This window comes from Mytilus trossulus, chromosome 9 (genome assembly GCF_036588685.1).
Source record: "Mytilus trossulus isolate FHL-02 chromosome 9, PNRI_Mtr1.1.1.hap1, whole genome shotgun sequence".
Lineage (NCBI taxonomy): Eukaryota > Metazoa > Mollusca > Bivalvia > Mytilida > Mytilidae > Mytilus > Mytilus trossulus.
Genome location: NC_086381.1, coordinates 52,216,067 through 52,243,043, shown reverse-complemented (window position 1 = coordinate 52,243,043; position 26,977 = coordinate 52,216,067). Strand labels below are relative to the sequence as shown.

General features: G+C 31.5%; 1 protein-coding gene across 1 annotated transcript in view; it reads right to left on the bottom strand.

The window, feature by feature from the left end:
- Window positions 1-25,889, bottom strand: part of LOC134684746 (MAM and LDL-receptor class A domain-containing protein 2-like) — a 160,945-nt gene extending 135,056 nt beyond the window's left edge. Inside the window, exons 1-28 of the mRNA XM_063544053.1 lie at window positions 25,801-25,889; window positions 21,391-21,537; window positions 20,748-21,010; window positions 20,165-20,255; window positions 19,371-19,544; window positions 18,694-18,953; window positions 18,052-18,142; window positions 17,405-17,542; window positions 15,428-15,687; window positions 14,659-14,743; window positions 13,989-14,075; window positions 13,498-13,638; window positions 12,816-13,081; window positions 12,271-12,355; window positions 11,403-11,600; window positions 10,592-10,746; window positions 8,896-9,006; window positions 8,173-8,260; window positions 7,587-7,727; window positions 6,932-7,090; window positions 6,308-6,490; window positions 5,518-5,721; window positions 4,403-4,671; window positions 3,580-3,667; window positions 2,845-3,009; window positions 1,260-1,454; window positions 720-875; window positions 9-152 (exon numbers count right to left, since the gene is read on the bottom strand). Coding sequence (XP_063400123.1) covers window positions 9-152; window positions 720-875; window positions 1,260-1,454; window positions 2,845-3,009; window positions 3,580-3,667; window positions 4,403-4,671; window positions 5,518-5,721; window positions 6,308-6,490; window positions 6,932-7,090; window positions 7,587-7,727; window positions 8,173-8,260; window positions 8,896-9,006; window positions 10,592-10,746; window positions 11,403-11,600; window positions 12,271-12,355; window positions 12,816-13,081; window positions 13,498-13,638; window positions 13,989-14,075; window positions 14,659-14,743; window positions 15,428-15,687; window positions 17,405-17,542; window positions 18,052-18,142; window positions 18,694-18,953; window positions 19,371-19,544; window positions 20,165-20,255; window positions 20,748-21,010; window positions 21,391-21,537; window positions 25,801-25,852 — 4,396 coding nt within the window. The 5' untranslated portion in view covers window positions 25,853-25,889. The remainder of the gene's footprint in view (window positions 1-8; window positions 153-719; window positions 876-1,259; window positions 1,455-2,844; window positions 3,010-3,579; window positions 3,668-4,402; window positions 4,672-5,517; window positions 5,722-6,307; window positions 6,491-6,931; window positions 7,091-7,586; window positions 7,728-8,172; window positions 8,261-8,895; window positions 9,007-10,591; window positions 10,747-11,402; window positions 11,601-12,270; window positions 12,356-12,815; window positions 13,082-13,497; window positions 13,639-13,988; window positions 14,076-14,658; window positions 14,744-15,427; window positions 15,688-17,404; window positions 17,543-18,051; window positions 18,143-18,693; window positions 18,954-19,370; window positions 19,545-20,164; window positions 20,256-20,747; window positions 21,011-21,390; window positions 21,538-25,800) is intronic.
- Window positions 25,890-26,977: the final 1,088 nt, after the last annotated feature.

The following is a 26,977-nucleotide window of genomic DNA, read 5'->3' as shown; positions in this document are numbered from 1 at the left end:
GTAAATACCTAGTGCAGACCCTTTAGTATGGTCAGTTGTTGGTCCTGTACCAGAACTAGAAGTGCTTCCTTTATGACGAACCCAATCAAAATTGTCTGCACCACTGTGGTCATTTGTGTATGTACATAAACCAACCTCAAAATCACAAGTTCCTATAACAGAATAAAACATTGCATTTTTATATATAGTAATGAGTTTCATTTAGTTAATTACTAAAAAAAAATGATTGATTGGTTTTTAAAGCCACTTTCGGCAATAATATCGTGCAATTTTGTGGTGGTCAGCTTTTATTGATGGAGGGAAGCCAGTGTCCCCGAAAAAAACTAACTATCTTCAGCCGGAAAACTGACATTCCTAGTCAATTAAGATTAAAAATTCTTAAATTTCTGCTATTTTTTTAAATAATATATAGGAAGCATTGATAATATGCAGTTCATTTGTGAAACTCGTCAACAGAAGAATTTTGTGTTGTAGAAATATGATCTTCATAATAAACTCTATGATAGTGTAGAAATACTCTCTTCTTTGCCATTTAAATTCAAAATGGGTCAAAATGTCTACATCAATAGTGTATTAAAGAGTTATTATATTCACAAATGTATGCTTTTTCATTTCCTAAGAGTTATAATAAAAAACAAGTTTTACCCATTAAAGGAAAAACACAGTCCCCTTTATGCATAATGTTTTAAACCTATAAATATTAACTTTGCATGTCATACCTTCAGCTGAACAAGCCCCTTGTGACATTGAGAAATCATCAATAGCTATGTCACCACGAAAACCATTTCCTGTAATTCCTTCAAATACAATCTGATATGCTGATGTTCCTTGTGGTACATTTAGAGAGGCTATATTCCAAGAGCTGCCCTGGTTACCTGCAATTTACATAGAGGTTTCATTTTTTAATCAACTTAAATGGATGTCGAAGAGAATAAGTATAAAATTCAACAATCTAAACCAAAACAGATGCCATTTAAAATCCATCAGCTTACCATCATTTATTTTGCTGTTATTACAATGTAAACATGTGTTGCAATTTGTCCTTACAAAACTACTTAAATGTTCAAAAGCAGGGATTACAATATATATGACATCTGATATTAAAAGTGTGCAAATTAAAGTATGGCATACAACTATTAATTTTGCCATAAAAAAAAAATCTGTTTCCAGAATTTTACATGTGAGATTTTCTTATTGCAGTACCTTTTCATTCATAAATTTTGCCAGAAAGTAGTATTGCTAATATAATAATCTCTCACCTTTCTTGGTCCATACAGGATTTCCCCTAACACCACTTCTAAGTACATACACATTGAGTGTGTTAATATTAGCACCATTCATGTTATACCAGAACTCCATACACATGGTTTGGGAAGGGCCTCTGTATATTGGAGATATCAGTCTAGCTTTCTTGTTAGCAGACTTCCCTGATGCTTCAATGTACATGTAATGTCCTGAAATTTTGAAGAATATTTTTAAAATTCATGCTTTGAAATTTAACTTTTATCTTTTATAAACCTGTTTAAACTATGCGTAATTTATGCTTTGTAAATAACATTTATCTTTAAATTACTATTTTCACTTACATAAAACATAACATAATTGTATGTATATAACTTTATATTTCAGTTTTCTACAATTTCAAATTGGTCAAAATAAAAAAAAATCTGTAACTTGACCACATTTCTACTTCTTTTCTTCAATTCACACCTAAAAATATTATTCAAAAATTAAAGTAAAGGAAGTAATTTGTACTCTGGGTGAAGAATATTTGTTTAAAATACAAACTTAAAATCAATTAAATTTATATATTATTAATGAGTACATGTATATTATGTCACGTATGGAGAAATACAAAATGTATCAGAAATGAACTGTTAACACAGCGAAATGTCTTATCTGTGCATGATTTCAATTTTATAATGCAAATTTTGAAATTGAAATAGTAACACTTGAACAGGTCAATGGACCATGGATGAAAGGGCAGGCCAAACAAGTGAAACTGCGAGCTACTGCTCACTGATGATACCCCCGCCGCAAGTGGATATTATTAATAGTGTAAAAATATGCAAGTGTTCGGTAAACAGGAAGTTGTCGAGTGATGAATCTGAAAACACATCACACGGTATAGCTGACTTATATAAATCCTGAAACCAAATTTCAGAAATCCTTGTATTGTAGTTCCTGAGAAAAATGTGACGAAAATTTTCAACTTGGCTATCATGTGTAAAATCATACAAGTGTTCGGTAAACAGGAAGTTGTCAAGTGATCAATCTGAAAACGCATCACATGGTATAGCTGACATATATAAATGTTGATATTAAATTACAGAAAGGGTGGATGTGTAGTTCCTGAGAAAAATGTGACGAAAGTTTCATGGGACGGACTGACTGACGGACGGACGGTACGACGGACGGACGGACGGACTGACGGACAGACAGAGGTAAAACAGTATACCCCCTTTTTTGAAAGCGAGGTATAAAAATATAATGCACAATAGCCGAAAGGAATCTGTGACCTACCCATCTATGTACAGAAGTGGGAAATACAGAAGGGAAAAAATTAAATGTACCAAAGCCAAAACTACTGTCTACTAAAGGTTGTTAACTGAGCATTTGTCTTTTCTCTTAAACTGACCTGTTCACAAACTTCAACAATTTTTGACACAGCCATTGCCACATTAGCACACCTAAGTCATGCCTTAGTGATGTAAAATATGAAAATCATATTTTTTTTTTTGCTTTTGGATTCTATTTAGGGAAAGTTTAAGGGAATATAACTCAATTCATGAATACAAATAAGATTACAAAGATATTTTACTAATTTGTGTATTGTATAAATACCTGCAGCTGTTTTATAAGTGTGGTCATTACTAGGTCCAGTCCCAGAAGAAGAAGTTGACTGTGTACTACGGCTCCAGTCAAAATCATCAGTATTTCTTTCTTGTTTGAAACCACAAAGATTGGCAGGTTCAAAATTACAACTGACATTTACTCCAGTTTGTGGGCCTACAACAGAAGCATAGAAATTAAACCAGTGTCTCAACAACTAAGTATGATCACTGAGATTTACCCAGTTTTGCAGACCTGAAACAGATGTATACAAAATTTAACAGTATTTCAATAGAATAGTGTATTTGCCATGTGAAAATTTTGCTTTTAATATTATTGATATTATATTTGATAGTATTCATTGTATTTAACTTATAGATTTTTACATTCTATGTGCTGTGGATTCATTATTATTTGGCAAAACAACAAAATTAAATTTCCATGAAAATGCAAGTTTTTCTCAATCTACAAAAAATTGGTACCCAGGAAAATAAATGAATTCACAGTATTAGAGATTACAGTATCAGTCCATTGAAGCATCAGATATAATACTATTTCATTTCTATTTTCATAGGTATTTTCTAATGGAATCAGAAATGATGAGGACATCATTTGAAGTGCCTGGGGAGTATGTGGTATACTGTTTTAAATAAATTATATAGAGAAATTTGTCAGGAAAGAATTACTTTTTGTACTAGGAAATCAATCATTATCAAAAGATGATGAGATGAAAGTAACTATAGTTACCAGAACTACATGGTCCATCTGTCATTGTTATATCATCAAGGGCAATATCTCCTAGGTAAGCAGCTCCTCTTATTGCTTCAAAAATAACCTAAGAGCAAAAATTCATCAATTTCATCAATTGAGATATAAGCGGAATGATAAGTAAATCACATGCTAGTAAATTAAATAGCATGAATGAAATTAGAAATTGCCTGAGACCTATGATCATATTGGCCCTTGAAGTAGATCCTTAATTTGTCTGGTTATGTACAATTGAACAATATAGATTTTTTTCAGATTTAAAAAAGACTGACAAAGTTCAAATGACAAAGATAAGAGCAATTACATTATATCAGTTTATCCAAGTTTATTTTTGCAGGCAATTGCCTTTCTCTAAATTGCTAAATTTCAGTTAAATAGCAACACAAAAACAAGAGCTGATAATTAATATTGCCATGACAACAATTAAAATATCAGGTTGTCTTTTAACTTTACCTCTCAAACTAGTACCCAAAATATGAAGATTAACACTCTGTTTGTGCCTGTCCCATGTCAAGACCCTGTTATTCATTGGTAGTTGTCTGAATATCAAAGTTGTGTCTTGTTTTTTGTTTTTACATAAATCATGAAGATAGTTTGCTCATATAATTTGTTATACATTTTGCTATGTCAGGGCCTTTAATAGTTTGCTATACAGGCTAAACAGTATAAGCTTTGCTCATTGTTGTCATCTTCAACAGTTTGTCTCTTGTTCATAATTTTCTTAGTGGCAATCATAAGACTTCGACTTGGAAAAAAAGGAAATTTAAAGACCACAACACTCTTTCAAGTAATCATTACTTACATTAAATTGTGAATTAGATGTGATATCAACAGTTCCTTTGATCCAGTTTCTTCCCTTTGTTCCTTGTTGTGTCCATATTTTATTTCCAGGGAAAGATAATCCTGTCTGTACGTAAACATTTAACTGGTTGACATGTCGGCCGTACATGAAATAATAGAAGGTGACACATTTGTGTCCCGTTGAACTTGGTGCTACCTGAGGACTGACTAAACGCACTTTGTTTCCTGGCTTGGCAGGGCTACTTGCTTCCATGTATATATATGAACCACCTGTAATAGAAGCAAATTATGTAACTTTGTAAATTCAAATAATGAACAGTTAAGACGTACATATATTTTCTGTATACTCAAATTCCATTACTTTTCATAGGAAACCAATTTTCCTGGATCTGATGGGTAAAGATCAACCATGAATATAGATTATCAAAAAAGTACAAATTTATATTGGCTTTTAAAGACTTTTGCAAAAATATGAAATCAAAAATATACAAATAAGACAAATTTTCCCTCAATTATCGATAATTGCTATCCATGAAAAAAGTACAAACTTTCTATTGGCTTGTAGGCTGCAGACTGAGGCAAAAGCATGAAATCAAGTATATACAAATAGACAATTTTTCACCAATCAATGATTATTGCTATCAATGAGAATAAATTCGTTCATAGTAAAATTTTTGACTATCACAAAATCATGCATAGACTTTAAATTATGATTTACAAAAGAGAAAACTATATAAAAGTTATAATCTGTTTTTTTTTAATTTAAATATGAAGGTAAAATTATCTGAATAAAACATCACACAAAAATACAAAAATTAATATGATTATATTATGATTGATAAATTGATTGCTGGTATTTAATGCCATATTTAGCTTTTATTTGTTTTGGAAGCAGGGGAATCACAGACATTTGGCAGGAAAAGTGGTAATCTTAGTCAATTAAGATCAGACCCCCAGCAACCTTGTTACAAGCAGGGTTTGAACTGACCACCTCAGTGTTAACGGGCTAGTAAGCACTGTAGAAGAATTACTTAAAGATAACTGGCCCATCTAGAACCTTATTATATCATTAGATGCTTCATGATTAAAATGTGACAAATAATAAAACAAGCTTACTTCCTAAATGACCTGATGTTGGTCCTGTATTTGCGGTTGCAGTGCTTCCTGTCTTTCTTATCCAATCAAAATTGTCTGTTTTATCCTGGGTCCAGCTGCATAGATTCTGGTCAAAGTTACAGTTGAAAGGACCAGTGTTTGGAGTTGTGGAAGGAACGGTAGCACCTGATGGAGTGGTGAATAATCCAGCTGGTTTCGGGTTTACTGTGAGTGAAAGAAAAAAACATTTAACATAGCAAAAAAAATTATTATATGTACATCAATAGTTTATTTTGTTTGTATTTTTAAGTACAAAGTCCTTTTCTTGAAACTGATTACAGAAAAACATTACCTTGTCATCCCAGGTTTCTCTATAGTCAGATTAGCTTAGCTTTTAATATGGTAACTGTTATTTTGAGAAAAATAGTACCATTATAGTTTAGTTTAGATTGAAAAGATTTTACAAGAATTTTATCCTTTTTGTCATCATGTAAATAGTAAGCATGCACGTTCTATTATAATATAAACCAGCCGAATTCAACTCCTTTTTACTGACTGCTAGAATCAAGAAAAAGTTTTTATATAACCATTTTGTTATGATTTTTTAGCTTTGCTTAATTCATCATTACAATTTAGTAGAGAGCTCTTCTCAGACTTATGTGTATCTATCTCTCACTTGATCCAAATTGACAGGCAAGGGAAATACATTAATCTCAAATTATATCATTCTAATTCTACCAATTCCAAATATTATTCTCCTTTTATACTTTTTTTGCAAAGGGGTTTTATTTATGCTATTTATCTTTCATACCTCCACATGTTGAATCAGAAAAGGTGATATCATCTATGGCAATATCTCCTGATGCTCCATTTCCACGTCTACCTTCAAATATCAACTTATAACTGTTAGACTGAGCAGGTATGGCAGCTTGTCCATTCTGCCATTGTTGTCCTTGGTTACCAGAGAGCTGCCATATTGGAACATTTACTTGTCCTAAAATTAAAGTTTCAACATATTTACTGATAAAATAAAAAATACAAAAATCAAATAATGAACACAATGCTAATGATCTGTTATGCTTAAAAACGAAAGATAAAACAAAATCTTTGGACTAAAAAAAAAAGCTCCCAACTACCATAGGGCTTTTTTCAATCATTCACATGTATAGACTGACATTACAAAATGCCATACTTTACAAAGTTCTCAGAAGTTTGCAGTTGATGAAGCTCTTCTATTTAACCCCATGCTTTTAAAAAGGAAAAGAAAGTCAGTATCATTTTGAAGTATCTAAACAGCATGACTGTTGCAGTTTTATTTGTCCTGAAAACTAATTACTTCCACAGGACATCATGAAATACAACATATAGAATGGCTATAGCTATAAATACTGTTGACAAATTGTGAACTACCTAAATCTATACTCAAATTATTTACCTGGGACATTAACATAAACTGTCAGTGTGTCTATAGCTTGACCATACATATTGTACCAAAACTGAATACAGCGTCCAGTGGTAGATGTAAATGGCTGACTGACCAACCAAGCTTTGAAGCCTTGTCTTCCAGTAGATGTCTCTATATACACGTAATGTCCTAAAATATCACATTCAAGATGTTTTAAAATATATAATACATAAAGTTGTAAAATACAAGTCATAAGAAAAGTCATATTATACCACCCCTGCAAATATCATGTCGACACTTAAGGTTTTTGCAACTAACAAATTTCTTATGATTAAAACAGAAAGTGTAAGATTTGTATGTTTTGAGCTTTTTGTTTTTGCGTTATGTTCCACATCTCAATGTTTCTTATTGGATTTTTTTTATTTAAGTCTAAAGTTTCAATTTAATTCCTGATAAAATCATTTTTTTATTTAGTATAAGAGAAAACTAATTTGTCTTCAGAATACTGTACATCAAAATTATTAACCATCTAGCTGTTGCTTTAACCCTTCGATGAGATTGAAGAGAAGAAATTACCTCTGATTTCAAGAACTATTGATAGTCTATAAGTAAATAAGGCTTTGCAGCTCATAGTTAAAAACTTCAATAAAAACTAAAAAAAAAATCATTTGCAAAAATCCAATACCTTGTGGTGTACCCAAAGAATGATCAGCTTGGGGTCCGGTGTTGGCACTACTGGTTCTTCTTTGATTTAATGTCCAATCAAACTGGTCCCCAGTATGAGCGTTTGTCCAAGTACATAATCCATTTTCAAAGTCGCAGGAACCTGTATTTAAACATTTTGTTACATTATATACCAATCTCAGAAGTATTGAATATATGATTATTTTAACCTTTTGTATTGTTTGAATATTCAAAAACAAACTTTATTCTAATATTTTTGTGGAATTGTCAATATCCAACACTTGATTTGCTTTGAACTTGTGTGCATACAAACAACTGAATCATACCATTTGATGATCTAGGTTAGCCATTCTTGTAGAGCAAAATATATGTGTAGGTTCACCAAAAACTTACACAGTTTGTTGATTGGTTAATGGTAAACTCAGTAAAGTCAATATTAATCTAGAACTTTTAAAATAATGTTGAAGAATAAGCTTTTTAAATCAAATGAAACTAAATTTTTCCCTTTTTTTTCTACAGCTTATAAATTTACCCTATAATTATATCAACATCATATCTTAAAATGAAATAAAGAATCTCACCATCACTTCCTGAGCATGCTCCAGTTGTAAACTTTACATCATCAATGGCAATATCTCCTCTCACATTTGTACCTACAACTCCTTCAAACACAACCTAAAAATAGAAATTCTAGTTTTACTATCATTCTAGTATAATACATGTCATACCTAAAATTGTTTACCCTTTTATACATAATTCTTTTAGTTTTTCTTGTTTAAATCCTTTTACATTTGTCATTTCAAGGCCTTTTAAAGCTTTGCTCATTGTTGAATGCTGTAGGGTGACCTATAGTTGTTAATTGCTGTGCATTTTGGTCTCTTGTGGAGAGTTGTTTCATTGGAAATTATACCTTCCAATCAAATCTTCTTTTTTTCATATTATAGTTTGGTACGCCAGATACACTTTTTGGTCTTTAAAAGACATAACAGTGCACACAAACCAGCTGAAAGGTCAAATACCTCCAGTACCAAGTTGAAGGGCATTTAAAACCATAGATTCCCAAAAGTTGTGCCAAACAATATTACAGACTACAACAACTATAAGACATCATTCAACATATAAAAATCTATGGAATTATGGGTAATGTTATAAATTATGTACTTCATTGGACATTTAAGAAGGTAACTCCCACTTTGATCGCTTGAAAAATTGACACATATGACCTTTTATTTTTATTTAAACTTTACTTGAATCAATCAGCTTTTCAAAGATTCAAATATCCTATTGAAACACTGGTATAGTATACTTACATAGTAACCTATGGATCCAGTTGATGTGGGAACAGTAGCACTTCCATATTGCCACCTGTTTCCTTGGTTACCAGTCATAGAGAATAATGCTAGTCCAAGTTGAGAACCAGTCTGAAAATGTATTTTACATTAACATTTGTAAGAATTAGATGAAGTGAAGATGGATTAGTGTTAATCCATTTTTTTGGAAGGTTTAAAGAATTTATAACTTTTTAGTCAATTAAAGTTCAAGCATGCATGAATAATTTATATGGAAAAATAATTTTATATGCAGAAGAAATTATGATTCAATCAGCCTTGGATATCAATTATTACTACAGTCTTACTCTACTTATATATTATGTTTAATTATTAATTTGTTTATATATTTAATGAAACTCTGTTTGGTGAACCAACGTCTGTGTGAATCATTTCGATAGAAGTGAATACCTTGGTATGCAGGGTTGTCAAATTATGCAAATGAATGCAACATATTGTATCGTTTATATATTGTTTAAGCGCATGTTTTAATTTCCATAAAAAAAGGGGGATTACCAATGGAAAAAAAACTAGCAAAAAGGATTGTGACAAAAAGAAACTTGTGGATTTTATTCAAGATGATACTATTTTTTTAGTTGACAAAGCTTTCTTTTGAAAAAGAGAACTAAATTTTATTGTATTCCTGATTTTCAAGACAACCTCACCTTAGCATAGACATTGAGTGTTCCTATCCCTGTGCCATACATGTGTGATTGTATTGAGTGTAAGTATACCTCACCTTAGCATAGACATTGAGTGTTCCTATCCCTGTGCCATACATGTGTGATTGTATTGAGTGTAACTATACCTCACCTTAGCATAGACATTGAGTGTTCCTATCCCTGTGCCATACATGTGTGATTGTATTGAGTGTAACTATACCTCACCTTAGCATAGACATTGAGTGTTCCTATCCCTGTGCCATACATGTGTGATTGTATTGAGTGTAACTATACCTCACCTTAGCATACACATTGAGTGTTCCTATCCCTGTGCCATACATGTGTGATTGTATTGAGTGTAATTATACCTTACCTTAGCATACACATTGAGTGTTCCTATCCCTGTGCCATACATGTGTGATTGTATTGAGTGTAACTATACCTTATCTTAGCATACACATTGAGTGATTGTATTGAGTGTAACTATACCTTACCTTAGCATACACATTGAGTGTTCCTATTCCTGTGCCATACATGTGTGATTGTATTGAGTGTAACTATACCTTACCTTAGCATACACATTGAGTGTTCCTATTCCTGTGCCATACATGTGTGATTGTATTGAGTGTAACTATACCTTACCTTAACATACACATTGAGTGTTCCTATTCCTGTGCCATACATGTGTGCATGATTGTATTGAGTGTAATTATACCTTACCTTAGCATACACATTGAGTGTTCCTATCCCTGTGTCATACATGTGTGATTGTATTGAGTGTAACTATACCTTACCTTAGCATACACATTGAGTGTTCCTATTCCTGTGCCATACATGTGTGATTGTATTGAGTGTAACTATACCTTACCTTAGCATACACATTGAGTGTTCCTATCCCTGTGCCATACATGTGTGATTGTATTGAGTGTAACTATACCTTACCTTAGCATACACATTGAGTGTTCCTATTCCTGTGCCATACATGTGTGATTGTATTGAGTGTAACTATACCTTACCTTAGCATACACATTGAGTGTTCCTATTCCTGTGCCATACATGTGATAGTAGAACTGAACACACATATCCTGTCTGTCAACATAACGTGGTGATATCAAGCGAGCCATATCTCCCCTTTTACGTGGAGCTGAAGCCTCAATGAACATGTAATGTCCTGAAATTTAATGTAAGAAATAATCCGTTACTGATCTAGTATATAGTCATTTCTTTTGTTTTTTAAGTTAAATTCTGTTCTTCTGACTTACTAGGGATTTGCATCTCCTCTTTGATTTTTCATCGAATCTCTCAACTGATTTACCAAAAAAATTAGGTCTACATTACAACAAAAATCCTACAAAATGTTAACCTACTTTCGTGCAAGAGGTCATATGAATTTCAATTCTATGAAAAATCTGCAAAAAAAATTTCAGGTAATGGTACCAAAATTGCTAAGCCGGAGCTGAGGTAAATCTAAGAAAGGGTTTCTTTTGAGCAATAAAGAATTCAATACCAAAATATTTTACAAAATCTTTACATAAAATTTTTATTTGAACTGAACAGTAATCAGAAAACAGTGAACGATTGCATTTACGGTGTAAATAAAAGTCACTCTTGTGAAGTGTGGTCTCATTGGCAATCATACCACATCTTCTTTTTTTATAGGTAATTCATAATTCATTTTTCTTTTCATTACACACTTACATTGCTTCATCTATTAAATTTGAAGTATATGTGCTCATAACAATTTGACAATGGGCTTTGTGACTATTTTGTGGATGCTTTAAATGTTTAGATATAAATCAAACTTTCCCATTTTGTAATTTTCCCTACCTCTTCCTGTTCCGTATGTATGGTCACTTGAAGGACCAGTATTGGTTGATGATGTGGTACCAGCCTGTCTAATCCAATCAAATGTGTCTGTTTTGTCCTGTGTATATCTACATAGATTTCTGTTCTCAAAGTCACAACTTCTTACAGTTCCTCCTGATGGTGGTATAGTGGTCACTGTTCCTGGGGCACTTGTCTGTCCTAATATTTTGAAATAAAGATGTTTTAGAAACTTTAGACCTTTTAAATGAAAATTCTAATTAAATATTTCATAAGCATAATTGAAATTGAATGACATGATGCATATAGTATTAAAATATACAAGAATTATATTAGAAAACACTTGGTCAAATTGCATTATACAATATGAAAATGTCTTGCTTTTAATATTTCAATATAAATCTGATAGTTGATTTGGTTAATAAGACATCATTGAACAATATATGAACAATTCTATTTTTATATTGTGGTATATTATACAGAATTGCATTCATGGTTTTTTATATAATTTTTTTCTTTTTAAAATATGTTTCGAAATACATACATCGCGTTATTCAAAAAACATTTAATTTGAAGGATAATATATCAACACAAAAATTTGATTTTCATTTAACTTTCACTTTTACTGTATTGAAAGTTAGAAATATTTATAAACTGAGTTTGCCAAACAGGGATACATAGTGATACCATAACTTGGTATATATTATGGACCACTAATTTTTATCAGAGGTCATTCAATAACATTCAAAGCTACCAACCCTATTTCCAAGTGATCTTTTACAGAAATTTTCATTGCATCACAGTAGTTAGGTTTTATAAGAATTGACTACCGTATCATGACTATGAATACAATACAAACAAAATAACTAACCAGTGCAAGCTCCATTTGTCAATGCCACATCATCTACAGCCACGTCTCCTCGGAACCCATTCCCTATTACTCCTTCCATAATGATCTACAATTTAATTCAAATTCATATAACTTTTTTCTAATATAATATTATTTTGAAAATAATGAATATAATGTAATTAAAGGCCTTCAATATATTTTTTAGCTCAAATGCAACTAAAATTCACTTGTCTCTATAAAAGTTAATTTTGAAGTTTGAATTCAACATTCAACACAGATTTGTTGAACAACCAAATACATCTGATGTTTGCTTTTTCTGCTTAGTTATAACCCGAAACTGTGCCTTCACTTAAAAGCTCTGGCTACACTTTTCCTTTTTGGTTTATAAGTTCTTAATTTTCTATATAATTTTAAGATTTGTCAAATATTTTGACCTCATGCATCACTGATTATGAGTAGACTTTTATTGTTCAATAAAATGCTCATGAATTGCTCCTGTAAATGAAATTTAAGTTAATGAGATTAGCTTATTAAACTGTACAATAAAATCAGCACATAACACTTACACTATATTGTCTTGTTTGACTGACAGTTATCTTAGCATTAATCCACTTGTTCCCTTGTGTCCCTTTTTTGGTCCAGATAGGTGACCCCATGGAGGCCCCTAGCTGTATGTAGACATTAAGTCCACCAATCTGAGGTCCATACATATGATACCAGAAGGACAGACATGACGAGGATGATGACTGGGTTGGTTGGACAGGTACGCTCTGCAGACGTGCTGTCTGATTCATTGTTTTACCAGAGGCTTCTATATATATGTAGGAACCAGCTAAAAAAGTCACAAGAAAGTTTTTTTCAAATATTTTTACAAACATTTTTTGTGTTTTTTTTAAGCAAAGTTCAATTCATGTTGACTCTCTATTATAAATATGTTTAAAAATAAGAAGAAAATTCCCAAGCATGATAAAAATTGCAAGGAACTCAACAAATATTTACTTTTTTTATCTAAAAAAATTGTAAATCCACTCATAATGGTTCATCTTAATACAGTGTGTACAATGTAATAAATATTATCACCAAGTGTTGCCAATAGTTAAAATGATATCCAATTGTGATCATGTACATGATTAAAAGGGTAAATCAGTAGACGAAATTTGACAATTATAAGTAGAGAATAAATGCACTGATATCAAACTTGATACTCGATTGAAATAGAAAATTAACTTTAAATTTTTAATTTCTTACTTCCGCTAGTGTGGTCTCTGCTTGGTCCAGTGCCACCACTGTTTGTCCTGCCTCTTTTCCTAGACCAATCAAACTGGTCATTTCTCAACTGCGTCCACCCACAATAACCAGCATCAAAACTACAGCTAACCGTTCTGCCATCTAAAAATAGCCCAGATATATTGAACTGATCTTTTTGTTACAACATGGATTCATTTTTATTCATGGTGTACTTATTATAGTGGATTTAAGTGTTCATCAAAGTTTAAACTTTCTATAGGCTTGTACACAGACCTAGACAAAACCATGAAATCAAATCAAGAAAATGCAAGTTTTTCTCAATCCAGGAAAATAAATGAATCCACAATATTCTCATTTTGCATGCTATTATTAAAGTTTGCTTCTTATTTTCAAAAGAGCAAAAGCCTTGTGATTTCTTTTTAAACTATCACTTAAAGTTTTTATAAAGTTATGCAATGATTTCTTGTAATATATATGCAAAAGAGACATACTTGTTGGTGTTTTCGTTGTCCCCAAAGTTGTTGCCTGAGTAGGAGTTGTAGAACCTTGATTAGATGCCACTGCAGCACTAGGCGACACTAAAATAAAAATACATGAAAGAGTTAGATTCGTACTTTGCTTATTTATTCACAGATAATATGGAAGAAAGTTTTATTCATAAAGTTTACAAATACATAAATATAATCTATATAATTTCATCAGTATCTTATAATCATACAATTTTCATATGGACCAGACAATGTGAAATTAGGACCTCAGGTTTAAAATATCTGAAGGCACATATTGTTAAAAGCATTCAATCAAACGACTACTTCAGGTGAGCACAAACTTAACCTATAACCTTAAGAATTACCTTTCTTTTCATCTCCAGACGATAGGCAACATTTATACAATTTTTTGTGTGTTTAGATGTAAATACGTACCTTATTTCTTATATTAAATGCAACATATACTAACAAACAAACACAATGATATAAAGAAGAATTCTTTCAATTCTTTTTCTACAAACTTTTGTGTTATAACAATTCTTGAAGAATACTATATTTTTAAGTAAAAATAATAATCTTGACTTTTTGCTGGCTGAATTAAACATTAAGATGTTATCAAAAGTGCAGAGTTACAAAATATTCAAGTAAATTTGTCATTTAATAGAAAACTTACATGTACATCTAGTGTTTGTGACAGTTATATCATCAATGGCTATGTCACCTCTGACTCCTGTACCACGAACTCCTTCCAATAGGAACTAAACAAAAATTCAATGGCACATAAAAAGCATAAGTATAAGAAATATAATAGTTGTAAAACAATGGATATGGGACATTCATCCATGACAAGCAAAAAACATAGAACATTTCTAGTTGTTTAAGTTTCATCATCTATTTAACTTTTTTAAAAACAAACAAAATTTAAATTTATAAATACTGTAGATTCCTTTAAATTCCGCGTGGGTACCAATTTTCGTGGATTGATGAAAACTTGCATATTTGTGGATATGTAAATTCGTTGTTTTGGCAAATTCTGCATAGAAAATCTGTATTTCGTTGAACATTTAAATTTGTGGTTCCCTTGTCCCCACGAAATCCACGAAAATTGGTATCCAATGAATATTAATGATTCCGCAGCAGTAGCTTCAAAAACAAATCTTTACAAGCCAAAAATTGCAGACAACAGTAGTATTAGCAGTCACTGCTGGACGATTAATGTCAATATGAAAAAACATTTTCTTTGATATACTTTCAGGCTCTTGATACAAATCGAAGCTTAAAATTAATGCTGTTAAATATGAATTCTTCAGCAATTCATAACAGCTGATATCTGCATTTGGGTAGGGTTGTTGTCTCTTTGACATATTCCCCATTTCTACTCTCAACTTTATTACAGCTTAGACTAGTAATTATATTTGTAAAAAAAATTAAACAATACATACACTGAAACTGTTCTTGACTCTGGGAACAGGAAGTCTACCAAGGTTCCATGTTCCACTTTGTTGTCCGTTTAGAGTCCATTGCAATGTCTTAATATCATTTTGAACAATATAAACGTTCAGTTTTCCTACTTGTGATCCCAACATGTTGTACCAGAATTGTAGACATTTGTTTCCATTGTTATTTGGGAATGTTTCCGATCGTAGTTGAGCTTTATCGTTAGGAACTCTTGGTGCACTCGTCTCAATATATATGTATGTTCCTGTAAGTAATTTTGACACAAGATTTATGTCATTAGTTTGTAGTGTTAGCCTACTTTTTGGCAACCTATAAATAATATTGGATGTCACTAGAATTATAAATTACAAAGTTGAAACCCCCTTTCACAGTAAGGGTTACAATGCTGTTAAAATTTCAATATGTAAAATTATGTTGTTTTTCAGTGAGGGGCTGACACAGGGTGATCATTTTTCAAATTCTTTTGAAATACCTTTGCCTTTTGACTGAACCTTATCTAAGGTAATGCTTTTATCAACATGTGAAAGAAATGCTGTCAGTTCATCATACCTGCCAACTTTCACGATTTAGGCGTGTACTACACGATTTTGACCCTTTGTCACGATTGCACGATCGTGTTCCTGAAAAACCCTCTAAAACACGATTTGGTGAAAATCTACACGAAAAATATTGTTGTTCCCGATTTTGAACTGTGTCCAATGGAGGAAAATCGTGTTCAGCCAATCAAATTGTGTGTTTCTCATGATCAAATTAATCAGCCAATCAAAAACGTTTTCTCTCAAGATTATTAACATGCTAGATATTGAACTTGTGTTGTATTCCTCTGTAAAAATGTGAACATGGCAAATGATTTTTCAACTGCAAGGAGGTTCTTACACAGAATAAGAATAAAAGCATGGCTGAGTGACAAACTTCAATGATGCAGTACTACCATGAATATAATAAATAGTAGTTTATTCACTAATTTATTGACATTACATGTACACTTGCTGTAACATAATTTTGTTTATGTATTCAATCATTTAAAGTATAATGTACTATTCATTATTTTTCACATGGACCCACCCACCCACATCAACATGAGGAATCCCTTAAATGAGGGACTACCCTTAGTCAAGGGGTCATTCTTGTAAAAAAAAAAAATAGAAAAATTTATTTATTGACTTAAAATGGGAAATTCTGACATTATATTTGGAACAGCTTTTCTTAATGACAATGACTGAAGGGTCCAATTATTTTGAATAATAAAGAAGAAAGAACATATCAAAATTCTTGGACATGTGTTGACCATATAATACCAGATAGATCATAAGATCTATAGTTCTTTGTGAAAAGTTTCTTCAAATAATATGAATTTGTGCTCATTTGTACTTAAAAAGTGGTTTTTAATGTCCTAAAATTGAGGGGGGATCCCTATATGTGTTGTTCCAAACCTGATAAAGGTCCTTCTGTGTGTATAATTTTAAATTTGAAAAAATCAACAACTATTTAGTATCCTTACACATGAAAATAATTCCTGGTCTTACAGCTACATGTTCATATTTTCTGCTGATACATTGTATAACAACTAGAATCATGCAAATAAACTTAAGAAAAAGGGATGTAAGCTCATCTTTCAAATATGACACTTTTTCTAGACTACAAAACAGCATGTGCACAATAGTCATCGCAAAGAATTGTAACCTTTGAAATTGTCGTCGCGCGCTAAAACCCCCATAGGCATTTTCAAAAGTTGGCAGGTATGGTTCATACATGAAATCAATGTTTTTAATTCTCATGAAATAAAAATGTTTTCCAAAAAAATGTGGGAAAAAAGTAAAAAAATAAATGTTATCATTCTACATTTGAAAATAAAAGAACTAATAAATATGAAACAATTTCTGGACTTTTTACCATTATCAAAAATATATTACAAAAATACCCTAACAATTGGTCTACAGAAACTATCTTGGGCAAATTACCTTTGGTATTCCCCAGTGTATGATCATTTGGAGGTCCTGTCCCTGAACTTGATGTGGGTCCATGATTTCTCCTCCAATCAAAATCATCAGAATCTACATTAGTCCAACCACAGAAATCTTTCTCAAAGTTACAGGATCCTGGAAAAAAGAAATCACTGGTTTATATCTCTTTCATCTTTTATTGTGTAATTTCATCTCACTGTTCGCATTCATTATTTCAAAATCAGTAACAATCACTTTTTTAGATGTAACCATTTTTTAATACAAATGTTACAAATATATGATGTAAATCAATATAACTTTGTACTGAGATCCTTTCTAGAGTGCAATTTTATTTTTTCACCATTTTTTTTAAATTTTCTTGATATTTATGTAAGGGATTGGGAAGACACAAGTTTAAGTTGTTTGTGAAATGTATTTATAATTATTCACATTATTTTTCTTCTCATGATAGTAACAATAATAAATTAATTAAATTAAAATATTAGTTATTTTCAAACAAACATAAAAAAAATTGATATGCAATAAAAAAATAAAAAATTTAAGTATGAAAATAATTCCTTTGAATTCAAATCTCACAGCTTAGTGATTTTTTTAATATATAAGATTACAAAATATGGGAACTGCCAACTAAAATATGTATTTACCCAATGCAGGACACCTTCCTGAGATAATTGAAACATCATCTAACGCAATGTCTCCTGTATTAGAATTTCCTCTGGCGCCTTCAAACACAATCTGAAAAAAAGACATCATATAAATTCATTTTAAGAATAATTTTTACACAAAACTATAAACACTCAAATCCATATTTAAATAAAGTTAGACAGTAAACTGGTGTTTGTGTTGCTGCAGAAGGTCAATTGAATCAATAATCATTATGTCTAAAAAAAAAAAAGAAGGGACGAAAGATTCCAAAGGGACAGTCAAACTCATAAATCTAAATTAAACTGACAACGCCATGGCTAAAAATGAAAAAGACAAACAGACATACAATAGTACACATGACACAACATAGAAAACTAAATAATAAACAACACGAACCCCACCAAAAACTAAGGGTGATCTATAAAATATAGCTCATATTTCAATGAAACTGATATTATGTGTAACAACAGTACTTTGAATTCTTTAGTTTTCTATGTTGTGTCCTGTGTGCTATTTTTTGTCTGTTATTCTGTTAATTTTTTAGCCATTTCATTGTCAGTTGATTTTTGAACTTTGAGTTTGAATGTCCCTATGTTATCTTTTGCCCCTCTTTTGTAGAAGATACATTTTTGAATACTTACATTATAACGCCTGTTTCCTCTCCTCCTGACAGTGACTTGTGCTAGTCTCCAGTCCTGGCCCTGTTCTGCTGTCATGGACCAAATTGCTGATCCTAAAACATTGTTAGCCTGTGCATATACATTCAATTTTCCAATGTTAGAACCATGCATGTTGTAATAAAAGCGAAGACATTTGTCTCCCAGTGTGGTGGTCTGTGGTGACATCAGACGAGCCTTCTGGTTGCGTCTTTTTCCAGTGGCCTCAATAAACATGTAATGACCTGTAAAATTTGGAATATCTCATTTCAATGATCAAGAAAACATTAGTTACAGTAAAATAAAAAAGAAAACATGACTAAATCAATTTTATATCATTATTTATCATAATGATGTAATTGGATCAGAAAATGTTCTTGTATGCATACTCTGCATGAACTATTTTCCATAGATCATTATGCCGCAGGGATCTTCATGACTTGGTCTATATAAAGGCATCTTCCAAATATCTTCACCCATCATTAAATGACCTCTACCCCTCGTTAAATCATCTTCCAATGATGCCATGCTGTAGACAGGGTATTTGTAATCGTGAAAGTTCCTACCTCGTAAAATTTTAATCCATGAAGATTCCAGTTGCTAGCAACAATCAATCAATACCAATTTGTCATCTTGTGAACAAAAAATTAGAATTAAATTACCATTTGATGTTCCATATGTATGGTCACTAGAGGGACCAGTCCCTGTTGTAGATGTGGTACCAGTTGTTCTCGACCAATCAAAATTGTCGTTTGTAAGCTGTTTGTAACCACACAGTGCATCATCCTCAAAGTTACAGGTGATAGATGTATTCCCTGTGTTACCTGGGGCAGTATCTGAAACGGATAGGTAAATTAATATAAAACAGGATCAGAGGTGTTCTTATGGTCCTTCAGCCTTCCAATACTTATTGTTGTGAATTAGTTATAGTTATTTTATACTCTTTTATTTGTTTAACGTTTTACCGCCATTTACGTAACAATAGGCCCGCAACATTGTCACTTGGCGGAGTCTCTCTTGTATATTATAGACTAGTAAAGCATACGAAACATTGAAGACGCTTTTGTGTTTACTTATATTGATACGTCCAAAACACTTATTTTTTTTAAATGGCACATGGTTATGCTTTTCATACACTGATTCTGACATCTTAATCCGAAATCTGTTGGAGGTCAATTGATCAATATTTCAGTTAAACTGTGAGCTCTCTTTTTTTTACTTTGTTGGTCATAGCATATCTGATGACTGAAGCCCTTTTGAACTGAGTTTTTCAATTTGTTCTTATCTTGCTTTGTTACACGAACTTTCCGAGGTCAGTTCCTGATGAAGGTAAATTCAAAAAAACATGTACCACACATGAAATTTATCAAGTCATTTTAGATGGTGCTCTATTTTTCATTTACTGGTGAAATTCAAAAAGAATTAGATGATTATTTCTGTTATAGTTAGCTCATACTTTGAGGACATCGTATTCCAGGAGTGTACGTGACATCATCTATTGCTATATCTCCACGGAATCCACGTCCTTTTACAGCTTCTAAAACAACCTGGAAAAGAATTATAACCACTTACAACATACAGATGATGGATAAATAAAACATGAAGAAATGTGCAATAACTCTTTTAACTTTAAGAATGGCTTATCAGTAGAAAGAAGCTCACTTTTTTTATATATACATTAAAGATATGATTGAACATAATTTGAACATTTACAAAAAGGTTTTTTTCTGTTTTATTCAACAATATATTGCATGCTGTTAACAATTTACTTCAATAGCCCAGCATTCTAGTGAAAGGTCCCTGTATATTTTCAAAAAGAAATCCAGGGTTACTCTCTGATTATCATTATTAAATTACAATACATGTATATCTAAACTCAATCATAATATTTCAATTCTAACCATGACCAAAGTAATGATATAAACAAGTATACATAAATATTCATATTTATCAATACGTATTATCTAGCTTGTATTCATTTTTGTCTCTTTCCTCACGAAAAAAAATTAAAGATTTTTTGTTCTCTATAAATTTTGTACCTTAATGTTGTTTTTGTTCCTAACAGTGATTTTTGCCTGTATCCACTTGTTTCCTTGGTTACCATGTTTTGTAAAGACTGGTTTGCCTAAAGTGTTGCCTGACTTAAGGTACACATTAAGATTGTTGACACTGTCTCCATACATGTGGTACCAGAAAGAAAAACAAGATGGTGGTCTTCTAGGCACTGTAAATTGTAGACTAGATAACTGGGCTTTAGATCCACTGGCTCCTTGGGAGGTCTCAAAGTAGATATATTGTCCATCTAAAAATAGAAGTATAAAATTAAAGCTTTTTTGACATTTCAATATGCTGATTTTTCAAAGCAGATATGCTACAGGGGGGTGAACACTTTGATGATCTGAAAAAAGAAAGAATACAATGTTGGAAGTTGGAAAAAATTACAAAAAAATTACATGATTTGGGAAATGAGACACCCCCCCCCCCCCCCCCCTGTAACACCCCTAAATAGAGAATTCATTGACTTACTGTAGAACAAAAATAACGCAATACTATAACTTTAAATCTATAAGCAACCTTCTTTAAGTTTAAATGTGTTAAAGAGATTTCATAATGGTTATTTATATACAACTAGTTTTTAGAAAAGAAATTTTAAGGACAGTAATCTGCTAAAGATCATCTTACTTCCAGAGGTATGGTCGCTTGTAGGACCTGTGTTTGCTGTAGTAGTTGATCCTCTCTTCAATTTCCAGTCCGAATTGTCATTTTGTTGTTGTGTCCAGGTACATAAGTTAGTGTCAAAAGTACAGTTGAGATTCTGTCCTTGGGCAGCTGTAAAACAAAAGAGTAAATGTTCAACAAATCATTAAATGATTTTAATTATGTAGATTTGTGAATGTCGTATACAGTCCTAATAATCAAAGTACATATAGGATTTTAAATAAAGTGATTGATTGCTTAATTGTATGTTTTAATTGAGTACTGATCAGGTTGAGACACTTTTTTTCCTATCAAGCCTCTCAATACAGATGAAACGGTGAGCTAAAATTGCATATCAAGTAACATATTTATATGCATCTACCTGTAGTATTTTCTTGCAAGCAAACAAAGTACATGTAAATGCAATGATTTAAACAGATTTTCACTGAAAATATTTGATAATTTTTTATTGTGACGTATGTAGAAAACCTGCATTCAGGTGACATTTCCCACAACTTCCTTTTTTATACCAACAAAGTTGGTTTGGCACAGTACACCTACATGTAACTTGAACCATATGACCATGGTGACTTGTGTAAGAGGTGATATTTAAAACTTATATACTTGAACCATGTGACTAGTGTAAGAGGCAATATTTAAACTTATATACTTGAACCATGTGACTAGTGTAAGAGGCGATATTTAAACTTATATCCTTGAACCATGTGACTAGTGTAAGAGGTGATATTTAAACTTCTTATTCTTCTACTGAATATAGGTGTAGAGTCAAAAGAAGGTGTGTAAAATTTCCCAGAAAATTAGACTATAATACCTTGGAACTTTGCTATTGAATTTTACAAATTTCATGTAAAATTACAAAGTTTATAATGATTTTCAAACATGTAATTTATGTATAAGTGCAAGATAAACTTTATAAACACTATCATATATATATCCTATTAATATGACAGAATGAATCAATTCTTCTTCTAAATTGCGATTGATGGTAGCTACAGTGCGGTCCAGTGTATCCGCACACCCAAGACTTGTAACTTCAATCTATTAAAATGATAAAATTTCAATCTGCTTAATAAAATTTGACTTAAATGAAACAAATTAAATTTGACTTACATGTAAATGAAACAAATTAAATTTGACTTACATGTAAATGAAACAAATTAAATTTGACTTACATGTAAATGAAACAAATTAAATTTGATTTACATGTAAATGAAACAAATTAAATTTAACTTTATTAAGGATGTTCGCTACTCTCTTTCAAAATAACAATTATTAAGCTATTAAAGTGACTATTATATATTGATAGTACATAAATAGAGAAACAAAAAAAGCAAAAAAATATTAGGGGTCTGTGTGCTTGTTTTCAAGATATATGCCATTGAATAATTCTCTCTAGAATTTTCATATATTTAACATTGACACCTTTTGTTGTTGAAAAACTATTAAAAAATAACAAGGAAATTATAAGATTTTCAAAGATGACATTTTAAACTATATTTTATAAATTACTGGAAAGAACAGTAGGGGTTAATGGGCAAATTATTTTAATGGCACAACATGGATAAACAAGAGAATTCCAAATATCTGTCAAAAATTTGAAAACATGAGGAGCAAATTTTATCTGATGTAATATTTTTAATAGAAATTGTCTAAATTTGTTTAGTCATTAGATTGTAGTTGTAAAGTTAATGCATGTAATCTTGAACTTATCAATTTAATTTTTTTTTGTCTCTTCAGAAAACTAAAAAATTAAAGAACAATTTTATTTATATCACACAGACATCGGGGATTCCACTTAAGATTTCAAGTTGCAAGTTACTTTAGATGCACTTTCGGGACAAGAATTTCACATGCTATTGTGATATTCTACGAATTTTCATATGTACATATCAAATTGTTTGATTTTTATGCATAAACTAGGAGTCTTACAGTCACAATGCATATTTGTTTTGGCAAATTCCAACAAAATTACCTCCCTTCAAAATTATAGAATTTTTAGCATACCATCGGTTATGGTAACTATCTTGTTCTGACTCAGGGCTGACTAGTATATGCTTAATGCTATGTCCTTAAGAAAAAGCAAAATGTTTGTTTTAAAACCCACCTCTTGCTGATCTGGGAACAGTATCTATTATATGGGTTCGAATCCCGGCGAGGGAAGAGCCAAAAATTTGCGAAAGCAAATTTACAGATCTAACATTGTTGGGTTGATGTTTAGACGAGTTGTATATACATTATGTACACAGCCATGTATCACCATCATTGATGGCGATCCAATGGATACATCTGTTGTAGAGTTGTCACTGACTCAGACGTACTTATTATATATATATATATATTATAGTATTAATATATATGTTCCTGTGCAGATGCACTTTACAGCTTGGATTTTTCGTGCATAACCTGTGTACCCATGATAGTAGTCTTACAAAATGTAAATGTATTTGTTTTTGCAATTTCCCGCAAAATTTCATCAAAATTTATCTCCCTTCAAAATTATAACAAAAAAAACAAACATCGTTAATGGAAACTAGCTAGTTCCGGTATTTAAATTTATTATCATAATGGATCCATCACTATGATAACTTTTTTGTGATATGTTATAAAGTGACTTTTTAATATTTACTTGTGCAACGTACTAAGGGAGGACATCAAAAGTTAAATGAAGGATAAAAAAACTAAATTCACATATTTTTTTCCACTGACCCCCCCCTTCTTAACTTAATTTGGGGAAAACTTTATGGATATATGTAAAATCGATTTTGGATTAACAAAACTTGCAGCAATATTGACTTGGAGTCGGCAAAATAGCATAGTTTCTCCCCGACAAAACAGCCACTGCCTGTTTAACTTGAAATATAAGGTGTGACCATCAGTCCCTAACAGTCTCGATTTATGAACTTACAAAGGTAAATAAATGGAGAGACAATTCAAATATGTAGGCCCCAGTCCACATTAGTATTATCTCAATTGATTACAATGCACCTTTTATAAAAGTCGAATAGGATTGGAAAAATTGCAGCAGTAGGCCTACACTGAGATATGAATAAATTTAACTGCTTATATAGACCATTATTCTAATAAAACATGCTAGTCTAGACATGACCCATTATTGCTATGTATATGCAGCTGATATAGGATCACCAAAAAGTAATTAATAAACTTGAAAAAACAACAGTATTCAGAATCATAACTCCGGAAGAAATACCCGGATGTTGATGATCTGAAGCTAGTACAGGCCGTGAATCATTGGGCTCTAATATAATGGTAGACGAGTAAAAATAACAAACAAAAACTGGAACAAACAAAAATAAATGAGCCGAATACAATGCTGAATGTTCGCAGCTACTGAAAACAAAGGTCAACTGAATATTTTACTTTCTGTTTTAAAATCATGCCGTCCTATTCTCTAATATCAGTGGCTGCGCGTCATAGCAGATTTCATAAACAGCACACGCATACACCATTATAGAAATTGTAACAAATTAATCTCTTCTGCTATTTATTACGCTGCAACTAATGAAATCTTGTCTGTTTAATTATTATGTAATTTCATGTCTGTGCATTTTGTTTCGACAAATGAAATAAGGATGGAAAACTGCATAATCTCTGCAGCTTACTTTGTTTTCATAGAATGGTGCATATCATGATGTCTTTACATAAAAATCTTATCTAACTCATTTCAAATTCATTGAAACGCATATATAAGTGCATCATAAGCCTATTTGTCTGGCTAAAGATATATTGTATATTCTTATATAATGTTTGTTATAATTTAGGCTGCACTTAAATATTGAAATATTCATTCATTCGTTTATAATTATATTGGTTGATTTTGACGAGAAATTCTGATTGCTTTACAGCGATGCAGATGTATTAAACTAACTTCCTAGTCAGCATGCTTACTTCACAAACTTTTCTGATACATCTTGTAACAAGCACAACTTTGAGCTAATTTTTAAGATAATTTACAATTTATAAATTAAGTAGTTTGTTTTTGTTCTCTTTCTCTTTATAACAAACACACACACATGAATACATGGATTTTGCTAGGGTTTTTTTTATAAAAAGAAAAAAGACAGTGGAAACCGTTGAAGTGCTAGCCTCTAGGAGAAAAAAAATCTTGGATAAATTGCATTTTATTTAATTAAATGCAAAATACAGATTGTTTGTCAAAAGTTTTTATTCAACTATTTGCCCATTTATTCGTTAGTCAGTTTTTTTCTTTACAAATGCATTCTTAAGTTTGTAGAACTATATGTTTTAATTGACTGAAATTGGATAAAAAAAATATTGGTGCAATTGGTGTCGGGTGAAGGGATTATGCAACCAAAAATTACTCCCATTATGGAGTTCTAAGTATTCTTGACTTACCCGGAATTCCGACTGCCACGATGGACACTAAAACACAAAAGTATAAATTCATATGGTATTAATCAAATTCCAATAATTGATTTAAATTTTGTTTTCCTCTTTTAAAATAATACTGAACTCAGCACAGCAAGTGGCTGAGTAAAAGTGAAGTAATAGATAACAACACGATGGTTTTAATGGAGTATCTACCCGATATATACAGGTACGTCTTTGGACGGCCAAAGGTTCTGATAATAGAGATACTACACTGTTAATTCAGTACATTTACATATATTTATGTAAATAATTATATAAATATTATCATTTTCTTACTTAATACGGAGAATACTCACCAAAATTGGACTTATTTTTACAGAAATTGTGTAGAAACAAAATTGATTTTTTTAGTGTGTGTCGACCCTGGCTACACAATTTATCTTTTTTTTTTTTTTTTTTTTAAACATTTCAGTGTTGAATCATTTGTTCCAAAACTTGAAATATAAACATATTATACGACAATAATTTGTATACTTGTCTTCACAGTTAATTCAGTATATTTACATATATTTATGTAAATAAAATTGAGAATGGAAATGGGGAATGTGTCAAAGAGACAACAACCCGACCAAATAAAAAAACACAACAGCTGAAGGTCACCAACAGGTCTTCAATGTAGCGAGAAATTCCCGCACCCGGAGGCGTCCTTCAGCTGGCCCCTAAACAAATACAATGAACGCCATACTAATTTCGAAATTGTACACAAGAAACTAAAATTAAAATAAAACAAGACTAACAAAGGCAAGAGGCTCCTGACTTGGGACAGGCGCAAAAATGCGGCGGGGTTAAACATGTTTGTGAGCTCTCAACCCTACCCCTATACCTCTAACCAATGTAGAAAGGTAAACGCATAACAATAAGCACATTAAAATTCAGTTCAAGAGAAGTCAGAGTCTGATGTCAGAAGATGTAACCAAAGAAAATAAACAAAATGACAATAATACATAAATAACAACAGACTACTAGCAGTTTACTGACATGCCAGCTCCAGACTTCAATTAAACTGACTGAAAGATTATGATTTCATCATATGAACATCAGACACAATCCTTCCCGTTAGGGGGTTTAGTATCATACCATCATAACATAAATGAGAAGAACATAACCCGTGTCATGTCAACAATTGTTTTTAGAATAAATG